The following is a 23,016-nucleotide window of genomic DNA, read 5'->3' as shown; positions in this document are numbered from 1 at the left end:
AAAACAGTCCCGGAAATGATGCTAAATAGGAATTTCATTTTGAAGCGGTGACCCAACTGTTACCCACGAGAAAGTGCAATGTGTACTTGTCAACAAACTGAACTAGCAAAACTCAATTTTCATGGAACTGAATGAATTTGGTCGAATTTAACCCTGACGAAATAGCAAATTTCATATTGCCCAGTGCATTGTGTGGATCAAGTAGATGTCGGTGGATAATGGATATCTGATATTAGAAAGGTTCCGGTTGATGTTTCCCAGGTTCGGCCTAGTTGCCTGCCGTATGGAAATTCCGAAGTCTTAATGCGCAAGAACGCTAAGACGGTAGCTTTGGGATGGGGCGCCATGTCAGGTAATTCATACGTCCGTGCTTGGAATGTCAGTTGCTATCGCAAATTCGCAATGCTGCGTGCATACAGAGATCGGTCCACGAACATTATTTGTCAAAGAAAATGTCTTACGCATCAAAACAACGGAGGAGATCTACTTGGAAATACACGCCTCGCGGCAAAAAGCTTATTTTTCGCAACGATGATCATTTGCGTTTCAGCTGCTGAAACGAGTACAGCGCTTACAAGCAGGGACAATTCACTATGAGGTAATGAACGGATTCCGTATAATTGAAGTTCCGTTCCGGGGATATATAATTGTTGGGAAACGCTTCGATTTTGTTACTATCTGGTCAAGCGTTGCCGGCTGTCTGTTTGAACGTAATAGCCAACCGCTCGGAACTCGACGTTATCTGACATTGGCACAGTTAGTGGCTCATACGCCACGTATGAGAGGGAATTTGATCGTGAATAGCACTGATGCAGTAAATAATGGGCAACTCATTTCAGTTTATTGTGTCTCGTAGAAGAGAAAGGTAGAGAGAATCCGTAACATTACAAAAAAAGCGAAGAACTAAGGGAAAAACTTCCGCATTTAATCAAAAGGGAATATGAGACATAGTGAAGTCGAGTACTAATATTGTGATCAAGCGATCTGCCGCTCCAGGCAGTATTCGTTTTATTATTATCGATTGAATTCTAATGTGTTGTCATCATTATTATATTTCCAAAATACCACATAAATTTGGAACGTAGGCCTAAGTAAGCCAAGGATTTTGGAGCACTAGTAACTATAGTCATTATGTATGACCAAATTAGATGCATACAGTATATGCAGGTCATATAACAATACATATATTGTAGGCTTTCTTCTCACTACTTGAATCTATGGAATATACGTCGACAAACTGAAAAAAATGGTGTCTGCAAGTCGGTCACATACATGTCATGCATCCCTCTTTGCGAGGCTATCCCAATCCTGCTAATATTTTAGGGTATCACCATGGATTGTATTGGTGTACGTCATCTGTACCGTCCAAGGAATCACCCACCTACGGGGGTCTCATGGGTACTTCGAGTCGCCAAACTTCCCCGAGCCTTACCACAACGATATAACTGAGGAATGGAGTATTGAAGTCCGGAAAGGATATAAGATCAAGTTTAAATTTACTGCTTTCGATTTAGAAGACTCCTACGACGAAAGACCCTGTGTATACGACTACCTTTTGGTGAGAGTTCAATGTTTGCTAGAGATTAGAGATTCTAACTTACACCAACAGTATGCGCGCCAGGGAAGCCACGAAACTATGTACGCGCTAGTATGAAGCACTGGTCCGAGGATTTCATGTTGTCAGTATCGCACAGTGATCACTAAACATTTGCGTCATATGCGATCAAGAAAACGAATACAAAGCATATTTAGTGGATCGCGTAGCTTGCTCCTGGTATAAATTTTGTGCGCTCAGAACCGCAGTATGTGGGCTGTCTACCTTGACTCAGAAAGTGAATGCGGTCCTCCTTTTCATTGTTTTAAACTCCTTTGTCGCATTAGTTGCCAGATGTATTATCCGTTTCAAGGCTATAACGTCTGCACCTGGCAGTGGCTACCTATCCTACACAGGCAGATACTGAATACCAGATATATAGATAAAAATTCGACGTGGTGCTCGAAGTTTTCTGCATTGTGTTATTTTATGACAGTATAAATTTTGCGCAGGACATAGTACCAAAACCGATGTGTAATGATGTTATCCTAGAAAGAGCTTTTCAGGAATGATTTACTGACATGTCAGCGTTATAGACATGCGATGTATATACAAGATACATTGACGAATATCCACGTCAAGCGTATTTGTAACAGATCACTGAAGGCGGAGAGGAGCTTGAACGATTTTGTGGAAACCCTTCACTACACCATTATTCCAGCACTCCTCGCATCAATAGGTGGTACTACTCGCAAAACAACTCCATCACTGTTCGATTCGTGACGGACTACTCAAACGAAGATATCACCCCGACTGGGTTTTCCAGTCATTACGTTGAAACCGGTATGAAAGCCAAATATGAGTGTATTGATGTATTTATGTAAGAAATGTTGTTCACTTTCGTTTGAATGATCAATGGATCATACAGACCGTGCTGGTGCGTCACCGTCGCACTTCCAAATTTTCAGAAGTCAACGTCTTGAAATCCAAAATCTCGCAACTCAATACACTTCATTTAATGACTCATACCACTCTATGATATTACTTATGGACAATACGGCCTATATGGTTAACTATAAGCAGGCCGTGTTATTTTTGGCATATGCCAAAACTGCCAAAAATATCTTATTTTTGGTATTTTTCAGTTTTTATGTTTGGCAGTTTTGGCATCGTCCTCTAAATAGATAGTTTCAGACTCGAATTAGTCATAAACGATTTATTTGGGTCAGTTTATCAAAGGAAACCACAAAATATGCAGCATCCACTTATATCAGTCCCAACAAACAATTGGAAGAAAAAAAACTAACGATTTCATAGGTCAATAATATCAAACGAAACCACAAAATGTGCCGTATCCGGTGCCAATAAGCGAAAAGAAAGAAAAGCCTAACAAACACGCTCAACACCTGATTGTTACAGCTGTTGACTAGACTTGAATTGTTTGCACTGTAACAATGCCTCAAACTCGGGTCAGTTGAGTTTCTCCTGAATTCATTTTCACCCAATGAATCTGGGAAATATCGGCTTCAACAGTAGCCGTTGAGGGAAAGAATGTTACCAGTCCTCAGTAGCCGTTGAGGGAAAGAATGTTACCAGTCCTCCACAAAAGTTTTCAGAGCTTCCAAACCTTCAAAGGGCCGAACCGGCTTACAAGCATCATGAAAAGAGATCTCATCGCGGAAAGAATTTTCTTCCCGATACATTTCCTGTGTTGCCTCTCAACACATCCTATTTTGTAGCCCGACCATCCCATCTCCTTCAGTCTACCGAGATATTTTCAGAGGACTTTTGTCACTTCAGATGGCTTTAATTTTACCAACTCACATGGAAGAGTCCTGGGAAGTTTAGCTTGTTTAAGAATATTGTCGCAACAGGACTGTCTCGCCAAACGAGATTGCAGCTAAGAAACAGCCAGACAGTTTGTTGCGTCACAATAATGTTCAACTCGATTACGATGCAAAAATCGTGGTTGATTTTGGGGGTTCCAGATACATGAGCAGAATGCAATTTATATTTTAGTAATGAGTACAGCAGCAGCTTTCCATTGATACCCGTTTTATCAAATTTAGCGCTCGGCAAGCCGGTCAAAAATGGCCGTAAAATTGCCTTTGGACAAATGAAAAGTATTACGTAAACCAAATGCAGTCAGCCGTTCAATCTTGCTGTGTCCACATCATTTAGGACGCTATCCTTTCACCCCTAATGGGTGGGCTGGACCCAGATTAAGAAACCTGCCCTTCACACATGCTCTGCTCGCTTGTAACGCGGTCCTGCTAAAACAACACCATGAACGAAATACACTATTAGCAGGCTGTGTTATTTTTGGCATATGCAAAAATAAGCAATTTTTGGCATATGCCAAAAATAACACAGCCTGCTAATAGTGTAGCAAGCAATTTTTGGCATTTTCAAATTTTTATTTTTGGCGGTTTTGGCATCTGGTTCCTGAAATGCCAAAAATAACACGGCGGTTCCTGAAATGCCAAAAATAACACGACCTGACTACTATAAGTCTCAAATAACTTTTAACGAATGTGTTGGATATATGGTTGATTCCGATAGGGTTACCATATTTAGGAGTCGCTAAAGGACACTTTTGCAAAATTTTCAAACTTAGAATAATGCAAGGAAATGGTAAATTTTCCCCACCTCGTGGTAGGGTGACAAAAAAGGTCGTCAGTGTCGTTCGAACCACTAATTTCCTATTTAGCGTCGTTTATGTCCATTTTCACTCTACCCAATGTCTTAGCTCTAAAAGCTGTAAAGGAGGACGTATGGTAACCCTACATATCTTCAAGTTATTTCCTAAATATCATGATGCATCAGGGGTTCTAAAAGTATGGGTCGCGACCGCACCAGAGCGATCGTTGTGATATTTGCTGAATATCTTGCAACAACATTATCTCCTGGGATCTCCTGGGTAATTGACAATGTCCAAGTGCACCATGTGTAGGGTACTACATTGAATAAGCAACACTCGCAGAAATGCGGTTATTGGTTACGCATGAACATGATTCCATTAGGATGTATATTGCATAATTATAGGTCATTATTCGAACATCCCCTGTTATGTTCTTGACTTGTTTGAACAATAACTCATACGACGAGGTTGCAATATGAAATCAGTATATTGTACAGCAGAAAGAATAACTTTAAGACCGGTCACACGATCCAGAGTTCAGTTGAAACGAAAGACCAGTACACAACAGAACACAGGGTATAAATACAAAGCACGACACACGAGGAAATAATGATTGGCGGTAATTACTAATCCTAGACAAATAAGAGTGAAACGATACCAACGTAAATACACGAACATAACACCCCCTTCACCGGTACAAGTCATTGCATGACTGAGAGAGGACTAAAAATCCCGATAAATTATGCAAGAACCTATATTATTACTAAAATTCATTCATGAAGACCGGTGTATCTAGAAACTTATGTCCATTCACATTTAAGAACAGTAATAGCCTACTTGTGATTTTTCTTACTTACGGATGATTGGCATGCGCGTAGAGCCGAATACAAAAGAGTGTGCGTAAATAATGCTATCGATAAATGTCAGATGACAACCACGGATCCTCCTCGCTGAATCAATGACTTTTTGTAATGAATCACGCTTCATAGAATTGTGTTCCGTACAATTAATTGTTTGCACCTTCTCTATTGCATACATTCCCGCAAATCGTAGCATTCTAACATTGGTAATGCATTCTTTTCACGGTGTGAGGCTTGGGTCGATAGATGTCATTAAACTCAGATTTGGGTCACACTCAATGTTCCCTCTAAGCTGCGCACGTGCTCAAATGCGCAATGCTGACACGATCTATGCGCACAGAAAATCTGAGTTGCGCACAAAAAAAATCCGAAATGATGACCTACTTTTGTAGTCGTTACGCACTGTTGTCCAAGGGTCTGCGCAGTAAGTTGGTAAGTGTGCGCAGACTCGTGAAAAATTAAGAGGGAACATTGGTCGCACTCTGAAGAGTTTTAGAACCACTGAAGATCCAGCAATTCTATGGGCATCGTAGCGAACGCGCATTTCAATGACACAGCGAAATGGCTGTTTAGTTAGATGATGTATAATGTTTGCTAGTGATCTTTCGTTGCAGAAAACCCTACTAATACCTAACTTCTTCACCTGTTTCAGATATCGATGAGTGCGCCATACTGGATCACAAGAAGCGTACTATAATTGAAGATTGGGACGAGCTTCTAACGTGCAACCACTTTTGCGTCAACATACCCGGATCGTACTACTGCGACTGCAGGGCAGGCTTCGAGTTGGCTCCGAACAATCACACTTGCGTTGGTATGCAATACAATTTAATTTACTACAATGAGTCACAAGTTCCGCATTGCGCCCTGGGTAATAATGTTTCTGCTATTGTTAATGAGCTGTGCAGTCGCACCCAACTGCATTAGCGTTGTTAAATAATACCATTTTTAATATTTTTGGGGCTATTAGCAATAATTGCTAGGTTGGCTAAAATAACATTGCACACTAAATTTGACTCAAATCCAACAAGTAGAAGTGAAGCTGTCAGAGTTGGAAAATTGTGAATTTATTTTATATTTTTTTTTTAAATTTTACTTGAAATATCAAGTAGTCCAATAAAACGATACAAAGGAAATTTGGCTTAACTCAAGCTGGTAGAAGTTAGGTTCCAACCTAACAATTTTAGCTAATAGCCAGAAAAATCTGAAAAAAAGGTATTTTTGAAAAACCCCACGCCCATATGGAGGGTGAATCTAACTATCACACGCACGAGTCGTTTTTTTTTGTATAGGCACAGCACTGAAAGTGTTGAACTTATTGGAATTGACAGTCTAGAACAGTGGTTCTCAACCTTATTGGCCTCGCGGCACACTTTGAAAATGAAGAATAGTTCGCGGCACACCAGCACAGTGATTCTGAACTCATTTGACTTACGGCACAGGCAAACTACTAGAATGCGTATAGCAGCAACCACAGTCTTACAGAGGTGGTCACTGACGGAGTACTTCTACCTTTTCGGAGTATTCTTTTATCTCTACGGACATGTCACAAATACGTCTACGAATGGTATCATTTGACATGGGAATGGTTTTCAATTCTTCCCAAACATTTTTTTCACAATTTCATTGCAGGCAGGAAGAAGAACTTTTTCCGCTTCCGTGTGAGGTTTTGAATTATCAGCTTTTACCGCTGTTACCACATAACTGGCCTGCTGAGATATCGTTTAAACTTAAGTCTGAGCATTGTCGATGTAATTAACCGTCGCATCGAAGAGACCAATCACGATCGCCACTAACAAATACAAAGGCGTGAGGTGTATTTATTATACATTGATGCCAAACGCATTTCCACGCAGATCATGTAATAGCACCTGTGAGAATAGCAATACCTCAATAATGTTACGGGCACCCACCCGCAGTTCAATTGTAGTCCCAACAAACCGGGATAATAAACCTCAGCGACGGGGAAATTTGTTTGACTGATATAAATTGATCAACTTTACTTCTCAATCCTCAGATTTGTTGCCTGCAACATAACGTTGCGCCACGAGCCTACATTTTACCTGCAGTGCTGACACGCTACCTAACAATCCCAATGTGAATATCTATGTTGGCAAATTCTAATTTTCAAACATGAACATCACTGCCAAATGAGTTCATTTCTCGATGATGGGAATGCCTTCTTAGGTGTTGGAGGTTTATATAGGCTCCTACTGGTCCTCCGATCTGCAAAAGCAGCGTCTTACGAAAAGTGGGCCGTGCTATAAGTTGTGATCATCGATCACGAAAACATGTCAAGAATACGACTACAAATAGAAACAGAAAAATGTCATCAACCTGCGTCATGTCCCTGTTCTGCCTCTGGTTCTGATGGGGGTGACAAGTAAAAGGTGAACACCTTCGGCCACACCTCAATATCACGATCCAATTGCCCGAGTTTACTTATCACCGTCATAAACGCTACTATATGTGGGCAAACTAGCGTATCATACCCATTGACGGTGGAGGCCCCAGTTTGATTCATGGCAGTGCAGTAGCAAGTTATGAAGCGTCGCAGATTTATGGGCTTCTCCGCCCCTATACGTTGCTGTGCTCAGAGCGTCTTTACAATAAAAAGCCCAGAGAAACACCCAATCCATGACCTAATGGGGATGCCAGATTGAGATACTACATTGAGATACCGTAACTATGGTCGTTTTGACATCCATAAATCTGTTCAGTGTTCACTGCATCGGATTGGACATCGCGCGTCTTGATCGGGTAAATTCAACAGAAAAACCAACAATGACACACTCAAAATTTGGATTTTTGTTATACTTCGATATAGTTTACCACATTTGCTCGCGGCACACCTGAGCAGTCCAATTGGCACACTAGTGTGCCGCGGCACACCGGTTGAGAACCACTGGTCTAGAATGACACTCGTGATCCGAATATATTCATTTAATTGTAATAGGACTTTGGTTGACTCCACGTATCTCTATCGTCGACCACACTGCAGAAAATTGAGGCCTATTTTGTATCTCGCTCTGTCTCCGGTAACTTTGAATTGGCCAGGATCATTTTTTCTAAATTTCTATTATTATATTTCAGCGAAATTCTGTGAAAATCAACATCTAACCGACTTGGAGGGGGAGATAAAAAGCCCTGATTATCCTCTACCGTATGGCAAGCTTTCCAACTGCCAATGGGATATAAACGTGAGTGTCAATACGAATATGGCACAACCATCAACCCCGTTATCCATGTATCTTCTGTTGAACACATACTCTTTCATATTATGTTGTGCTTCACACAAGTATATAAAGGTCTATCTACTTTATCGGGTATTATTGAATATTTCCGCATTCTACAACAGCATTGCCAAGTTTACGTATTTTGCGGACGATGATACATTAATGCACATTGAAAATATTGGCTCATGCAGGGGTCTGCAATAGCTTTTCTTCACATACATCAACTTAGCGTTCTTGCCGCCCCACAGGACAGAGTGATACAATATTTTGAGTATGTCTATTGCCTACATTACGATCTAAAATCTAAATCGTATAATTAGATTAAAGTTACTGGTTACTGGTTTCTGTATAGTCCATTTCCTGTCCCAATGAATATATGGTAATACATGCGTATTGTGTATTGCTGCGCAGGTACCGAAAGGATTTTCGATCAGCGTGACATTTTTTGAGCCTTTTGACATTGAGGAACACGTTGACGAAGGCTGTGTGTATGATACGCTCAATGTGAGTATATTTTAATGAAGCCAATCGCAGTGTTTACCTATGGTCACTTTTACGATATAAAGATGACTTTATTAACTCGAAGACTTTTCGTGTGTCCATTATCAAGAGGTAACGGCACCATAACAAGCACATATAGAAACATCTCTTTCTTATGTGCTTGTTATTGTGCCATTGACTCTTGATAAGGACACACGAAAAGAATTCGAGTTAATTAATTCTTTACTGCAATGAATACGGTTTTGAAAGCGATATAAAGATGATGTAAATGTTTATCATTCAACGCCATTAGATACCTAACCCGATTCACATACCATTAATTTTTATTTATGATATGTTCTGACGAGATCTATAACATCAAAATTCACATAAAACCCCTCTTTGCAATCTATCTAGGGTTGCATTTAAAATAAAAATCAATTTAAAATAAACATGTTCAAAACATGGCCCTTGTTTAAAGCATGTTTTTTGATCGATTTTTGTTTGATGGTGACGTCACATTGGTTTGACATTGAAATATAGTGAAAATATCGCTCGTTTGACGAAAACGGTTCCGCCCCCGGTGTTAAACGGACCAAAATATCTTTAACCAGGACTACATCGTTATGCAGCATTGTTACGGTCGGTGGCCATCATTAGAACACCCATTCCCGTTCCAATGATCTATTACATACGTGCTATAACTGTTGAACCGACGACGATTTCGAGAGTTCCAAGCAACCATTCCATATCGTATACGTCGACTATATGGTGCCAATCGTCTCTAGGCGGATATTAAATGTTTTCTCGAAAGTATTTACAGAATTATGGCATGATTTTATGGTTGAAAAAAAAAACTATTTCTTTTAAGGCATTTTTAAAACACTGTTTAAAACACCATTTGTTTAACATGAAACCCTTAATCTCTCAGATCCAGTACAAGGACAGCTCCGAAACGTATTGTGGCTCCATTCCACCGCATGTCAATCGCACCTGGGATCTCAACACACGGGACGTGACAGTCCGGTTTCAATCTGACCTGTCCGTGGAGGCAACCGGATTCCGGTTCCACTACAACACCAGTCGTAAGATATCTTACAATATGCAACTATGATTTGAAGTTCGGGACCACGAAGTAATGTCAACTCACCGGTGCCGTCACAGATAGATTGCCAACATCGATCCACCATTAGTATTGAATTCTATATTTGATATTCAGGGATACGATGCTTGAAACAGTTGCGAGCGCCAATTAATGGAACAATCACTTCAACTAATGAAAAAAGCTACTACGAATTCGAGGATGCGGTGACATTCGCTTGCGACCTTGGATTTGACATGGTAGGCCACCACCGTACCGTATGCAACAACGACGGGGTATGGACTCACGACGAGCCGCGATGTCAAAGTAAAACAGCAAAATCCTAATTTATTTGCAATGTCAAGCAACGCTTTCTGACATTTCAGTAATATCGTGCGGATCTCCCGACCATTTGACCGCAGTAGAGTATTCCCATATCGTGCATTTTGCTGAGAAGGAATTTACTTATTTGGAGGAAGTTACAGTACGATGCAACCAGTGGTAAATTGTTTCACCCTATAGTATATCAGTGTTTTTGTACCTAATCATGGCAGGATACCTCTTGCCTTTGCGTCTGCAATAACTGTCAGGGCAAAAGTGCGCTAAAACTAAGTCCATATGTAAGCCTATCTTGTCTCTGTTTCGCCATGTGCGATGTCGTGACTATGCAGGGAGCACGCATTTCAGGCCCTTTGGTGTAGGAATGTTGCAGCTTCACGAGATAGTGTAATGGTGATGCGTCCCGCTTCTTGATCGGTAGGTCGTGGGCCGGGTCAGACCAAAGACTCAAACTGGTATCCGCAGCTATCCTGCTTGGCGCTCAGCATCCACGGATAGCATGGAGGAAAAAATGGGGGAGGGGGTGCTGACTAGATGACCTTACGCTCGTATGGCATCTCCGTCGTCAAAAGTATCTCGATGGTGCAGGCGAAAACGAATACCCCCTTCTCTCTCTCTTTCTTTCAAATAACTTTCGACACGCATGGAGATTAGTTATTACCCTAAATGCTCTAATTCAACATGAATTAATGTTCGCTCACTAAACGGAATCGAAATATTTTCGGCGGGTTCTAGTTCATCATCGAATTTCAAATGCCCGATAGCACTGGATCGATGTGGGATTGCAGGTGCTGGTCGTCGAATTGCAAGGATTAGAATAGATACTAGGGGTGTCCAACTGAATTTGGGTCACGGGTCGGATTTCTTTGGTTGAGCTACTTGCATCACATTTTCAAACTATATTATGGGCGAGGTTATCTGCAAAATATACTCCCTAATACAGTAACGTAAAACGTATTATAAGTCTATCCCACATTAATCGCTCGGTCTGTGATTGAAAGATATTGGACCAAATCACACCATTTCTAAAAGTACCACTATCATTGCCGATAGACATTGCCACACGTCGCAATGATCAATTCTTCTCGATCACAATCCACGATCATCATCTCAATAAACTCCAAAAACCCCCTTTCAACTGGCGAACTTTAGCGCTGTAAAGTTGTAGTGCATCGTTCTAGTGAGAAAATCAGTGCGACAACATTATCGCCTGTGATTTAACTCTGACTGTGCTATGTGCTATGCAACGAAAGGTACAAGCAAACGAGAGGATATGCTACTTGGAAATGTGAACACACCAAGAAATGGATTCCGCATGGCGTGTCCACTGGTGGTAGCGATATTCCAGAATGCAGGCCAAGTGAGTGTGTTTACAAGTGTTCTGTGGAGTGACATAGTTATAAAGTAGAGCAAGGGCGGGCAACTTCTCCAGTCGGCGGGCCGGATACAGGAAAATTAAGTACTTGACGGGCCGGATTGCTGAATCGATACATTATTCGCCCATTTATCCACATATTCATTAAATACGATTTGTTCCTTGTATATCTTTTAACGACAGCAGTGTCACTTCAAAGCTATTTCTCGCCGATAATGACGAAGACACTGCGTATTTGAGAACAGAATTGTCATACAGACGCCGCCATGTCTGCTTTTCTCTGATCAATTAACACACAGTGCAATCAAATTGTCCTATAGTGACCAGCTTGCCTATTAGCGCGAGATTTGATGAAACGGGTATCAATCGAATGCTACCGAGGTGCTGATTGCGAAAATATAAATTTTATTCGGCTCGTGGTCCTATGGAACCCCTCAAAATCCCCCTAGAATGTTGCATTGTAACGGAGTTTGGTATTGTGACACGACCATGCCGTCTGGGACCTCAGTGAGAGCAGCGCAAACCGCAAGCGCAATGGCCATTGTTGCGCAACCAATTGAGCATTTACACTCTCACTCTCGTGCGCACTTGCTCCTGAGCTCCCCAGACGGCATAGTTGCCTTATTACTGCCAAATTGCCTTTAGCCAAATGGAAAGTGTGACGTAGACCAATTTCACTGAGCCGTGATATTTGCTTGTGTCCACGCCATATAGGACACTACGGTGCAATCCCTAATTATGATTTCAAGGAGTTCGATAAGCTCGGTACCCCAAATTTACCAAGATATCAATTCTATAACGTTGAGTACATGATAAATGCCGAACATACGCGTAAGCTCTACTCTCGCACGCTGCGCAGTGCGCGCACACACGTATATAATAACATACAGACACTAAAATTTGACGTTTAAGCAAGTACTGAGGAATCTCGGCAGACTGGGGTCGCGGGTCACATTATCATGTAAGACGGGAAAACGTCCGCGGGCCAGACAAAATCGCTTCGCGGGCCGGATCCGACCCGCGGGCCGTATGTTGCCCGCCCATGAAGTAGAGTATAGTAAGCAGAGGCATAACTGTGACACAATGTATTCACGGATTTAACTTGCACGTTTACTGACCCAGTGACATATTGCCTGTTTTTTCCAGGCGTTGTCAAGAGTAATCCTACCAACCTCCCTTGCCGTACTCTATCCATGGCCGTCCTGAGTGTTCGCTACATTTTGAGATTACGCGATTCCGTTTTTCCCAAACCAGGTTATCTAACCTAAATACCAGTAGTTGAAAACATTTTTAACTATCTTCAGTGTGTGGTGTCAAAGGGGCGGAAGACAACAGCCTGTTCAAACCCCAAATATCCGGGGGGACTCTTTCCAAGTTGCACGAGTGGCCTTGGTCAGTCTTCCTTAATTTCGGAAGCACCAGAAATTTGGCAGCTCAAGTCGGGCTATGCAGCGGAACGTTGATCAGTCCCAAGTAAGACTAGTGAATACCTTTGATACATGTTTGAAAGTCGAACGCGAAGTTGACATCAGTTGCTAGACTGTAATGAGTGAATGTATAGGAGCAAATGAGATGATTAAAACACTGCATGCACCACGTCCAAAGCCTAATGATAACCGATAGAATTTGTATGATACGCTAATAGTGGTGACCAAAGACGTCCCGAAAATTATTTAAAATTTGCTGTGCTCATACACCAATTGTGAGGAATTTAAGGGATATCATCCACAAGACGAAAAGAATTGACTGATGGTAAGGATCTTTACACTTCCACAAGCATCACGTCAACATGACAAATTTGTCTGCAGTTTTTATTGTTCACTAAGTCATGCCTTTGGGAAACAAATAGAATTATAGTCAGGCCATTTATCAAATCTTAGCAACGTACAGAGAGCACGCCCCCGTCTGTTCATCCCAGATGTCGTTTTTTCTTTTAATCCGCCGTCTTGCAATGCTCTCAACAACAGCAGAAACTGGACATCATTTCCTATATGACATGAATGGCTTGTATATCATACAATATATGACATATCTCTTTTTATTTAGAGCTATACTTGACTACATACTTTCAACTGTTTGGAAATAAAGTCTAATGTTACTGTGTTGAATAGGGAAGATGTGACTCCAATGGAACAGTTGGACGTAAAACACTTCAATCGTTCTGTACGATATTAAAATGTTTCACTCTATTATTTTCTTTATGGTTGCATGTTGGTAGAATTTTTCCTCGCATGCAGTTACCTCCGGCAAGTCGAGTCATGGGGGCTCGGTGAAAAGCTCACCCTTGACTCATCCACTCAAGCGTGGCGCTGAGCAATCATAGGTCATAAATTCTGCCATAGGCAAACATCTGTTGGATAATCCCACTTGTGCGAAAAATCACCGAGACGATAGATTTCGCGTTGTTGGGAGGGGCCGTTCACACTTTAATTTGTATGCCTTGTAGTCGACTTTTATCAAAATACACCAGCCAAGGCTGTGTCAACAATAGGAGTTCGTGTACCATCTAAAATAGTACATTGAACGCTCTCTTATATTCGAAATTTCATGCTGGTGACATCATATTCTGTAACACGATTGTTGATGTACAATATTCTTTCAAATCCCTAATAGTTGCTGACGATCACCCTTGACGAGTGTCAGCCGAAAATATTTGGGTTCATTTTTATATGTATATACTATTCAATTGTATATTGAAGTTCTGTACCTCAAAGAAATTGTGCATTATCTAACTGTATTTGTATTTGCATTACTCACGTGCGCACCACTCTTTTACGTTGCTTGCCGGGGCCATGGCGTCTGTGACGTAGATTTACTATTTTTGGGGTGCAAAACAAAATTTGGGTTGACCTGAACCATCTTGATTGCCATCTTCAATTCAAAGAAACTGGCGATCATTTCCAATGTATAAGCGTCAGGCTTGTATCATGCAGTATGATGACACATCTTGCTTTAATTCGACACCATCGTTGTCTAGAGTTTTTTCACTTCAATTAGAAATTTTTTGGACTAGGATACCAATGACAGGGTACCTTCAGTGTTGGGATCAAGTCACTACCTTCGAGTCACGAGTCATTTCGAGTCATTGCACATTTTGACTCGAGTCAAGTCAGGTCAATCGATTTTCGAAGGTGACTCGAGTCAAGTCAAGTCACTCGATTTTTGGAGGTGACTCGAGTCAAGTCAAGTCAAATCAAGTCAAGTCAAGTCACGAGTCAAGTCACAATTCAAGTCAAGTTGCCTTTTCAAAGTATAAGGCATGATTACGTCATTGCATTTTGCCAGCTCTCTGAAACACAGATTGAGTGGTCATTGATTCTGAACCGATGAACGATCAAGTTAAATATACACGCAAGAAGGCACTGCATCGCTGACATATACGTAGAGCTGTTAAACTACGTAAGTAATTGCATAGTCTCGATCAGTCTATAGTTACCAGCCAATATAGAGAATAGAGAATAGAGAATAGAGAAACGAATTGATAAGATGCAATACATTACCCATCTACAAATTGATATGATACAATTCGAGCCTGCGCCAATGGTTGAGGACTATGTAAACTATAGTCAAATTCAATTTCGATAAAACATGAGATTTGGTTAAGCAGGAGTGTCAAAATCGACTTGTGTCGCGAGCAGAATTGAAACCTTCGGATCGCTCGCGGGCCGGAGCAGTCAAATGATTCCAAAATGTCACCGTAAAAGCGATTCCCCTATTTTTCACGTAAATATTTAATCATCTAGCAATTCTAGCGTATATAAAACGTAGTATAATACATAATTTCACGGATCATAAGGGTTCTATTCTAGCAACACCGCAAACAACAGAATTGGCAAAAAATACGATGATTGGCCTATTGAATGGTCGGCGTTGATCGCTCTAACGGCGGTATAAGTTGCATGGCATATTTCCATGCTCCCTTTGTTTTAGTCATTAGCCCTGCCCTGTCTATGCGTTGTGACAAAAACGACTGTAAATGTGGACGTTGGTTTTCTAATCTGTATGTGGCGGTGTCGCGCAGGCGTTTTCGCTTCCGTTGACAATTACTAAAGGGCCATTTTTTCCATAAGACTATGTAGGCTACTCGGTGTGCAGTCTGTACACTCTTTTGTCCTCTGCGGATGGTTATAATGTGGCCTATGAACATTGAACATTGCTGTCTTGAGGGATTGTTTAAGGAAAGTATTCTTACTATCAAATCTTGATATTTGTTATAAATATGCTGGGTAATACAACTATTTTTCAATCTACTCGTAATTGCTTCGCGGGCCGTATTAAATGGTCTGGCGGGTCGTATGTTTGACACCCCTGGGTTAAGGTAAGAACAAAGAACAGAAATATTCATTTTGCTCTTGAATTACTTCGCTACTAGTTCACGACAACGTAAACTGTAAGCTTCGATCACTTCGTTTGCGGTCAATTTATCTGTGAGGGCACGATGGAGGATTGGTAAAACGCACGATCATTGAATGATTGGTCGCTCTCACGGGTTACAGCAGCGTTTCGCGAACAATCTGACCACATGCAAGATATCGTGATTTTATCGACACCAATTACTTGCTCACTTGAAACTGACTCGTGAATTTTGCTCCGAGTAGCACGTCAATCCACATTTCTGATACGCCGAGTCAAGTCAAGTCACTTTAGCAAAGTGACTCAAGTCAAGTCAAGTCATACGAAAAGGTGACCCGAGTCTGACTCGAGTCAAATCATGACTCGAGTCACCCCAACACTGGTGCCTATTACGATCGTTGATCGACCACGTCGTCTCCGTAGTAGTTTGACGATTGTATCTGCATCTGCTTGTATGATACATTTTGTATTCTCAGCTACGTTCTAACGGCAGCCCATTGTGCACTCGATACCGTTGGTCACGTTCGACAGGTGAATCATATTCACGTGTGGCTTGGAGTTCCAAACCGAACTGTTGATGAAAGTCAAGTCAAGTACGTGCTGTCCGCTGATATATTGAGCTTCATCAACTAAGTGATTTGTAATCTACGTTGTTCAAAGATATGTACAAGTCGAAAAAAGCCTGATACACGGGTCCTACGACACAAAGTCTGGGAGCAAATGGGATTATGACATTGCCTTGTTCAAACTCAGCGAAACTATAATTATGAGCGATGCCATCCGACCAGTTTGTATTCCAACGACAGGCGATCAATTTTCCATGGTGAGAATGCCTAATGGTGTGTTATAGTGTGTGTGTCTCATAAGGCGTAGTCATGAGGAAAATTTAAGAGGGCGAAAGGCGTGTTTTTCCATTCTTTCAACTGCAGTTTCGACAAATAAAAGATGCTCCATCTCTCGACAAGCGACGAGACATCACGAACATTCATGAGACTTTGTGAAAGCGAATGACTTCACAATATCCAAGTAAAAATTTCAAGCGCCCGTTGGCGCTTTCGCACTAGAGGTCGACCGATATTGATGTTTACATGCCGACATCGCTTATCGGGAAAGTTCCAAATATCGGCCAGGTCGATAATCGGTAGACCTCTACTTCGCCCACCTTTGCTACGCAGCTGTGTATGCGTGTGTGATAACATTAGTTTTCAGATACAAATGTTGCAACTTGCTGACATAGCATTGATACTATATTCTGATTCAGAAGTAATATAAAGTTACACTTTTACACTAAATTCAAAGAAAAAGCCCGTTTTCGTTTTCTTGATAAAAAGTTGTGCCCAGAGGTGGTCAGTAACGAGTACCAACGATGACTAATTAGACTACCTCTGGTAGTGTTAAACGAAATCACTGGGTATTGGGTCCGGGCAAGCTGAAGACGGAATGGAATCAGCTATTAGGCTTAGAGTGGAGAGTTTGAGTGTCACTCAGTATACGACGTCACAACAGCATGAATAATGTGAAAAGTTCAAACAAATACTTTTCTGCTACCACAAAGAACATGCTGCCAGTTCAATATCACATTAAAGAATATTTGACATTTCATTGCGATGTTTTAAATAGTGTTTTAAACAAAGGCCTTTTAAAAAAATTGTATTTTTAATGTTGTAAAATCATGCCATAATTGTGTAAATACTTTCCAAAAACATGTTGCAGGAGCCTTCGGACAATTACCACCCTATCTAGCCCACGTATACGATATGCGATGGTTGGAACTCTCAAAGTAGTCGGTTCAACAGCTATAGTACGTAGATATTACGTCAAAGGAGCTATATTTACTCTATATTTTGAATTGTCAATGTCAATCCACAATGACGTCACAATTGCATATTCGTGACGTCATGGCCTTAAAAATTGAAAAAAAAACAAACAACAACATGTTTTAAACAAGGGTATTGTTTTGAACATGTTTGTTTTAAATTGATTTTTGTTTTAAATGCAACCTCAATTGCGACCGTACCTATTTCATTGCACTTTGTGACAATGCCGTTGATTAGGGTTGCCATACGTCCTCCTTTAGGAGGATTTGACCTCCTTTTTCAAGATATGTCCTCCCTTCGCCCAAATGTCTTCCTTTTTGATAATGTGTCCTCCTTCTTAGTCTAAAATGCCCAAAATGACCACGGAAGACGGGCAATTTCGGTCTAACTAAAAGATAGACGACTGGCTACGCGGGAGTCAAATCTGAAAAACGCCCTTTTTCTAGTGAACACAACAAAACGATAGGTAGAAAGTTAGTGACTCGGGAGTCAAGTCAGAGTGATGACCTTTTGTTTCGACAACACAACAAGATTTCCAGTAACTATTTCAAAATCAGCCGTTTTCAATTTCGGTAAACTAACTACTATGATTTGATAAAAGTATCCTCGTTTTCAGATTCCTAAATATGGTAACCCTGCCGCTAATTGATCCTGACTCGTAGCTGTGCGTAGCTTTGTACTACACGTTTCATATGCTGTGATACGACCATTTGATTTTTACAACCATCCACGGTGGAAAATAGTACCGAAACTATAATTCTCGTTATGTATTAACTATTAGTGGCACGGAGAGTCTAATTTCAGTACTCGAAAAAATCACCTCTCACTATTCGACTCAGATCATTAAAATTATTACTTTATTCAGCTTCAACTTCTTGAATCATTGAACCCAGACTTGGTATAGTTAATGCAAGCCACGCATCTCACGTGATAAATCAGTTCAAGTGCCGGAGTCCGACACATTCACATTGTCCGATGGATACATTCCAGCTCGTTCCAACTCGAAGAGGTGAAGTAGCGGCCTGGGGTTTGTTCAACGCGGGAATACAGGCGTCGAATTTCTTGCTGCACGCCGAGTTTCCAATAATAGCGACTGAGACATGTATGAGTAGCTACCGAAAAAGATATGAAGATGCTGGCAGGAAGCTTCCGGCGAATCTTGTGGTCACGGATAATATGTTCTGCGCTGGATATGAGTGAGTTGACCTCAACACAACCTTGCCTCTGCTTCCGTATCGAATGTCCGCAATGCCCGTGGCTTGTTACACTGTTCACGAATTTTTCAAAAGTTGTTTGCTTCCTATAAGAAAAGGGTCGATTTCTATCAATTTCTGGACGCTGAATCGTAAAAGTATCATAGGTTTTGATGCACTCCTGTCCCTTGTATACTTTTTTGTATTGGTGCACCCCATGCATAATACAGTGACCCTATGGTGTCAGTGTATATGCATAGTCCTATGTCAAACTCTTATATGTGGACATGGGTGTATATTACAAGTACATACATAGCCATATGATGGTTCAACTCCTACAAACGGACCAAGACATTGGAAGGATTCAGCCAGTTCGCGCCGGTTCTATTGAACCGTCTCACGAAATCTTATGAGATCAGCGAACCCGTTAGCGTTATTGATTACCATCAATGACCCTTTGTATCAGATTCAGAACCCGCTGAAAAATATGACATTTGTGATAGAAACAGCTGAAAAAAGATAGAATGCGACCACTGCGTAGTGTGCAATTTAGGGTTGTTGAAAACTAAATGTTTTTTTCAAATTATTGTGACTTTTTGATAAAAATGATAGGTTGGCTAAATAAAACGTTGCATACCAAATTTGCCTTAATTCCAACTGGTAGATGTGAAGCTACAGGAAATTAAAAATTTTGAATCAATTGAGAATTCTACCGTCAACACCATGAAATTGTTAGGTTGTTTAAAATAACGATGACTAACAATTTTTGCTCAGTTCCATCCGGTAGAAGCGAAGTTATAGCAGATAAAAATTCCGGATTAACAAAAATAGCATTGATCCCAGAATTATTGATGAAAAACTCAAATCACTTCGAGTCTCCGAGTTTTAATTGCGTCAAATTTGTTTTGCATCGATTTTGTAAAAACAAATCAACAATTTTATGGAGTAGACTGTGAAATACGAACAAAAAATGTTTTTTTAATGATAAATTCAGAATTTTCAGATTAATGTAGCTCCTCACCTATACTAGTTTGAATTGAGCCAAATTTTGTGTGCAACGTTTTATAGCCAATCGCAAAAATTTTTAATTTTTTTTTTGAACAACGCTAGTGTCTATGGTCAGCACACTATGGTATGGTGCTATATCTCTATAATTAGAAGTAATCAAAAAAATTTCCACTAAATTTTCGTGATCAGCAACCCCAAATTACCCATGATCGACCACATTCGCCTCAGAAGCAAATTGGTTGTTGATCAACGTTATCAATAGCTTATATTTTTGTTACTTTCTACATAATATATCCTGGACTTTTACTTTATATTATAAAAGTATACATTCTACTATATGTAGCCAATTGGACGTGAGTCACTTTTGGAACGGTGCACCAGTATAATGCAGGGTTTAGGTACTCGAGTCACTTCCCTAAATATCCAACATGACTCTCAACAGGACTTATTAACTTTTCGGGTTGACTCGACTTGTACTTGAGTCTAGTATATGACTTAGTTCAAGTCCTATTGATAGCTTGTTTTGCGTCCCTCGTTTATTCTGTCATAACACTACGTAGCACTATTTCGGGTTGGCTAGTTATTGTGATTTCATTGCGTGTCTTATGGGGGCGCTAAGTTCGAAAAATCTTTTGTATTTTATATCATCGAGGTTTTTTAAAAACTTATCCTCGTTTTTTTCTCCGAAAATTACCTGGTTTCAAAAGTATTTGTCTAGTTAATTTAGACCCAACTGCTAATCGAATAATAATAATGAGTAAAATATCTCAGCCAGGTTACACTCGAAGCCAGCTTTCATATGATGTGTTACTTTATAGCAGGGGTGTCAAACTCAACCTGCGTCGCGGGCCGCACCAGCCAAATTATTCTAGAATGCTACCTCAAAATCCAAGCCCGTGTGTTTACTTGAATAATTCATTATCAGGCCTGTATACGTGTGTACCTGATACAGAAGTGCGACGGTTTCGCAATAGGCTTTTCGCTTCTGTAAATAAAATTTATTTTAAATGTGCTGGATGATACCAGAGTTTTTCAAATCTGCTCATAATTGCTTCGCGGGCCGGATGAAATGGTCTGCCGGGACGGATGCGGCCCGCGTGCCGTATGTTTGACACCCCTGCTTTATAGTATTCGCGAGGACAGAATTGCGCTAGAAATATTTTACCGAATGTTACGCATGATTGATTTTGAAAACTATTGGGAGATAGACCTGGTTTTGACCCATGATTCAATTTGATTGGGAGAACATTTTTCGATTCGGTATCAAGGGCTTCTTCTATTCTATTGTTAAACACTATAACACGGTCTTGACAACGTAGAACGCTGTTTGTTGGCCGTTACCATCGCATGCAATGTCAAAGTAATTGAACATTCTGTGTCGACCCTGTGAAAAATGAGCGAATGCAGTGTAGCACATCTCCAAAGCAGAGTTGGACAAATAGAAAAATTTCAGATTTTTTATATGTTATTAGGATTAGGATCACCGAATTTTCAAAAAATTGAAAATTGAATTAAATCCCAAATTATAAAGATATACAACAAAATCAATGTCAGTTCATATCAAACCACAGTTCAGTCTCGTAAGTATGAGAATGGCAAATGACAAATGTCGGAACACCAAGCTCGGATCGTTTCTCACTAGGCAGTTCTCCTGTAGAATAGAATTGAAATTAGAAAATAGAAACATTTCACTAATTAGATCAGATTTAGATTACCGGCATTTCCCTCTAACAAGTTCAATTAGACAGCTAGAATTATCTAGTTATCCAAGTCTTCTCCAATGTCATTACTGAGAAGTACTTAATCAAAATGTCATTGCAGGGAGGGAAATAGCGGAACCTGCCAAGGAGACTCGGGTGCTGCTTTTGTGATGGAAGATAACGCGACTTCGCTCTACTACGAGATGGGATTAGTATCGTTTGGGTTGAACGAATGCGGCAGTACCACGACGTACACCAGCTTCACGAAATTGAACGAAGTCGTAGTACGTTGGATATTGCAAAACACTGATGACTTGAAGTGATGGGTCGAAAGTATAAACTATGTATGAGCTAATTGAATAGGCGACACCGCTGCATGTATGCATAATAAACATCATAATGATATCAACTCTATAAGTTGAAGTTATAGCATTCATGTTCACCGTTCAGCATTTGTAGCAAGAGACCAAGGCCAAGGCTACTAAAGAATCTACCTCTGCTCAGTTAGACAACCAGAAAACTTCCAGCTCTTCTAAAGTAGATTAAGAATTAGAATTATAGCTATACACAATTCTATTTTCCGGTTAAATTAGAATTAGGATTACTGAATTCGCAAAAACTTGGAAATTGAATTGAATTAAACTCCAAATTACAAGGAAATACAACAAAACCAAGTCAGAATTAATTTTCATAAGCATGAGAATGACAAATGTGTGCACGCCAAGCTTGGCTACGCAGTTCATCTGCGGCATTTTCAGGATAAACACAAATTAGACTACCAGCATTTCGCTCTAATTATACGACTAGAATAAACCAATTATAATTTATATCTAATTAAATATCAAATTCGAGTTATCTAGTTGCCCTAGTATGTACCGATGCGCTACTAAGCTATAATAGGCCTATTCTTGAAATTTCATCCATGCATGGATAAACCGGAGCTCGGGCAAATAAATAAGGAGACAGGCTAATAGTAATCTAATCATGCTGCTTCGAAAAGTACTACTTTTACTCGTACTTGAGTGTAATTCTGCGTCGCTACTTCTACTTCTACTTCAGTAGCTTCCTAGACTACTTTAGTCACTTCGGAACAAAATCTTGAGCAACATCATTCAACGTGTGATATAATCCAGAATGTTTGATCGCGTCCAATGCACTCAAGGAATCGCTGAATATTGCAACTTTCGTAACTTGGCTCTGCAGTACCTATAATAGGGCATGCTTGATTGCAATGAGCTTCACTGAGCTTCATTGAGAAGACCGAGAGAAATCTTGGGAGCGGGCTCGCAATTTTTATAGTATGTTCGGGAACGTGAACCGAATATCCGCATCCCATTTTCGTTTTAGACCCGTCCGTATAGATCCCTGTGTGTTCTTCATAGTTGGCAGATATGTGGTC

At 40.5% G+C, this 23,016-nt stretch overlaps 1 protein-coding gene across 1 annotated transcript; it reads left to right on the top strand.

The window, feature by feature from the left end:
* Nucleotides 1–441: 441 nt before the first annotated feature.
* LOC145458013 (mannan-binding lectin serine protease 2-like) lies at nt 442–22,034 on the top strand. Its single transcript, XM_080336310.1, has 15 exons — nt 442–598; nt 1,324–1,558; nt 2,191–2,377; nt 5,688–5,849; nt 8,129–8,235; nt 8,683–8,775; nt 9,683–9,836; nt 9,971–10,159; nt 10,219–10,333; nt 11,425–11,531; nt 12,851–13,019; nt 16,376–16,492; nt 16,560–16,722; nt 18,707–18,912; nt 21,739–22,034. Exons 1-15 carry the CDS (start codon nt 594–596, stop codon nt 21,938–21,940), a joined length of 2,211 nt encoding a protein of 736 aa, XP_080192436.1. The 5' UTR covers nt 442–593; the 3' UTR covers nt 21,941–22,034.
* The last annotated feature ends 982 nt before the right edge of the window (nt 22,035–23,016 follow it).

This window comes from Botryllus schlosseri, chromosome 15 (genome assembly GCF_051294905.1).
Source record: "Botryllus schlosseri isolate E-star chromosome 15, Bs_hap1, whole genome shotgun sequence".
Lineage (NCBI taxonomy): Eukaryota > Metazoa > Chordata > Ascidiacea > Stolidobranchia > Styelidae > Botryllus > Botryllus schlosseri.
The sequence above is the reverse complement of the archived record's forward strand: the minus strand, read 5'-3'. Positions and strand labels throughout refer to the sequence as shown.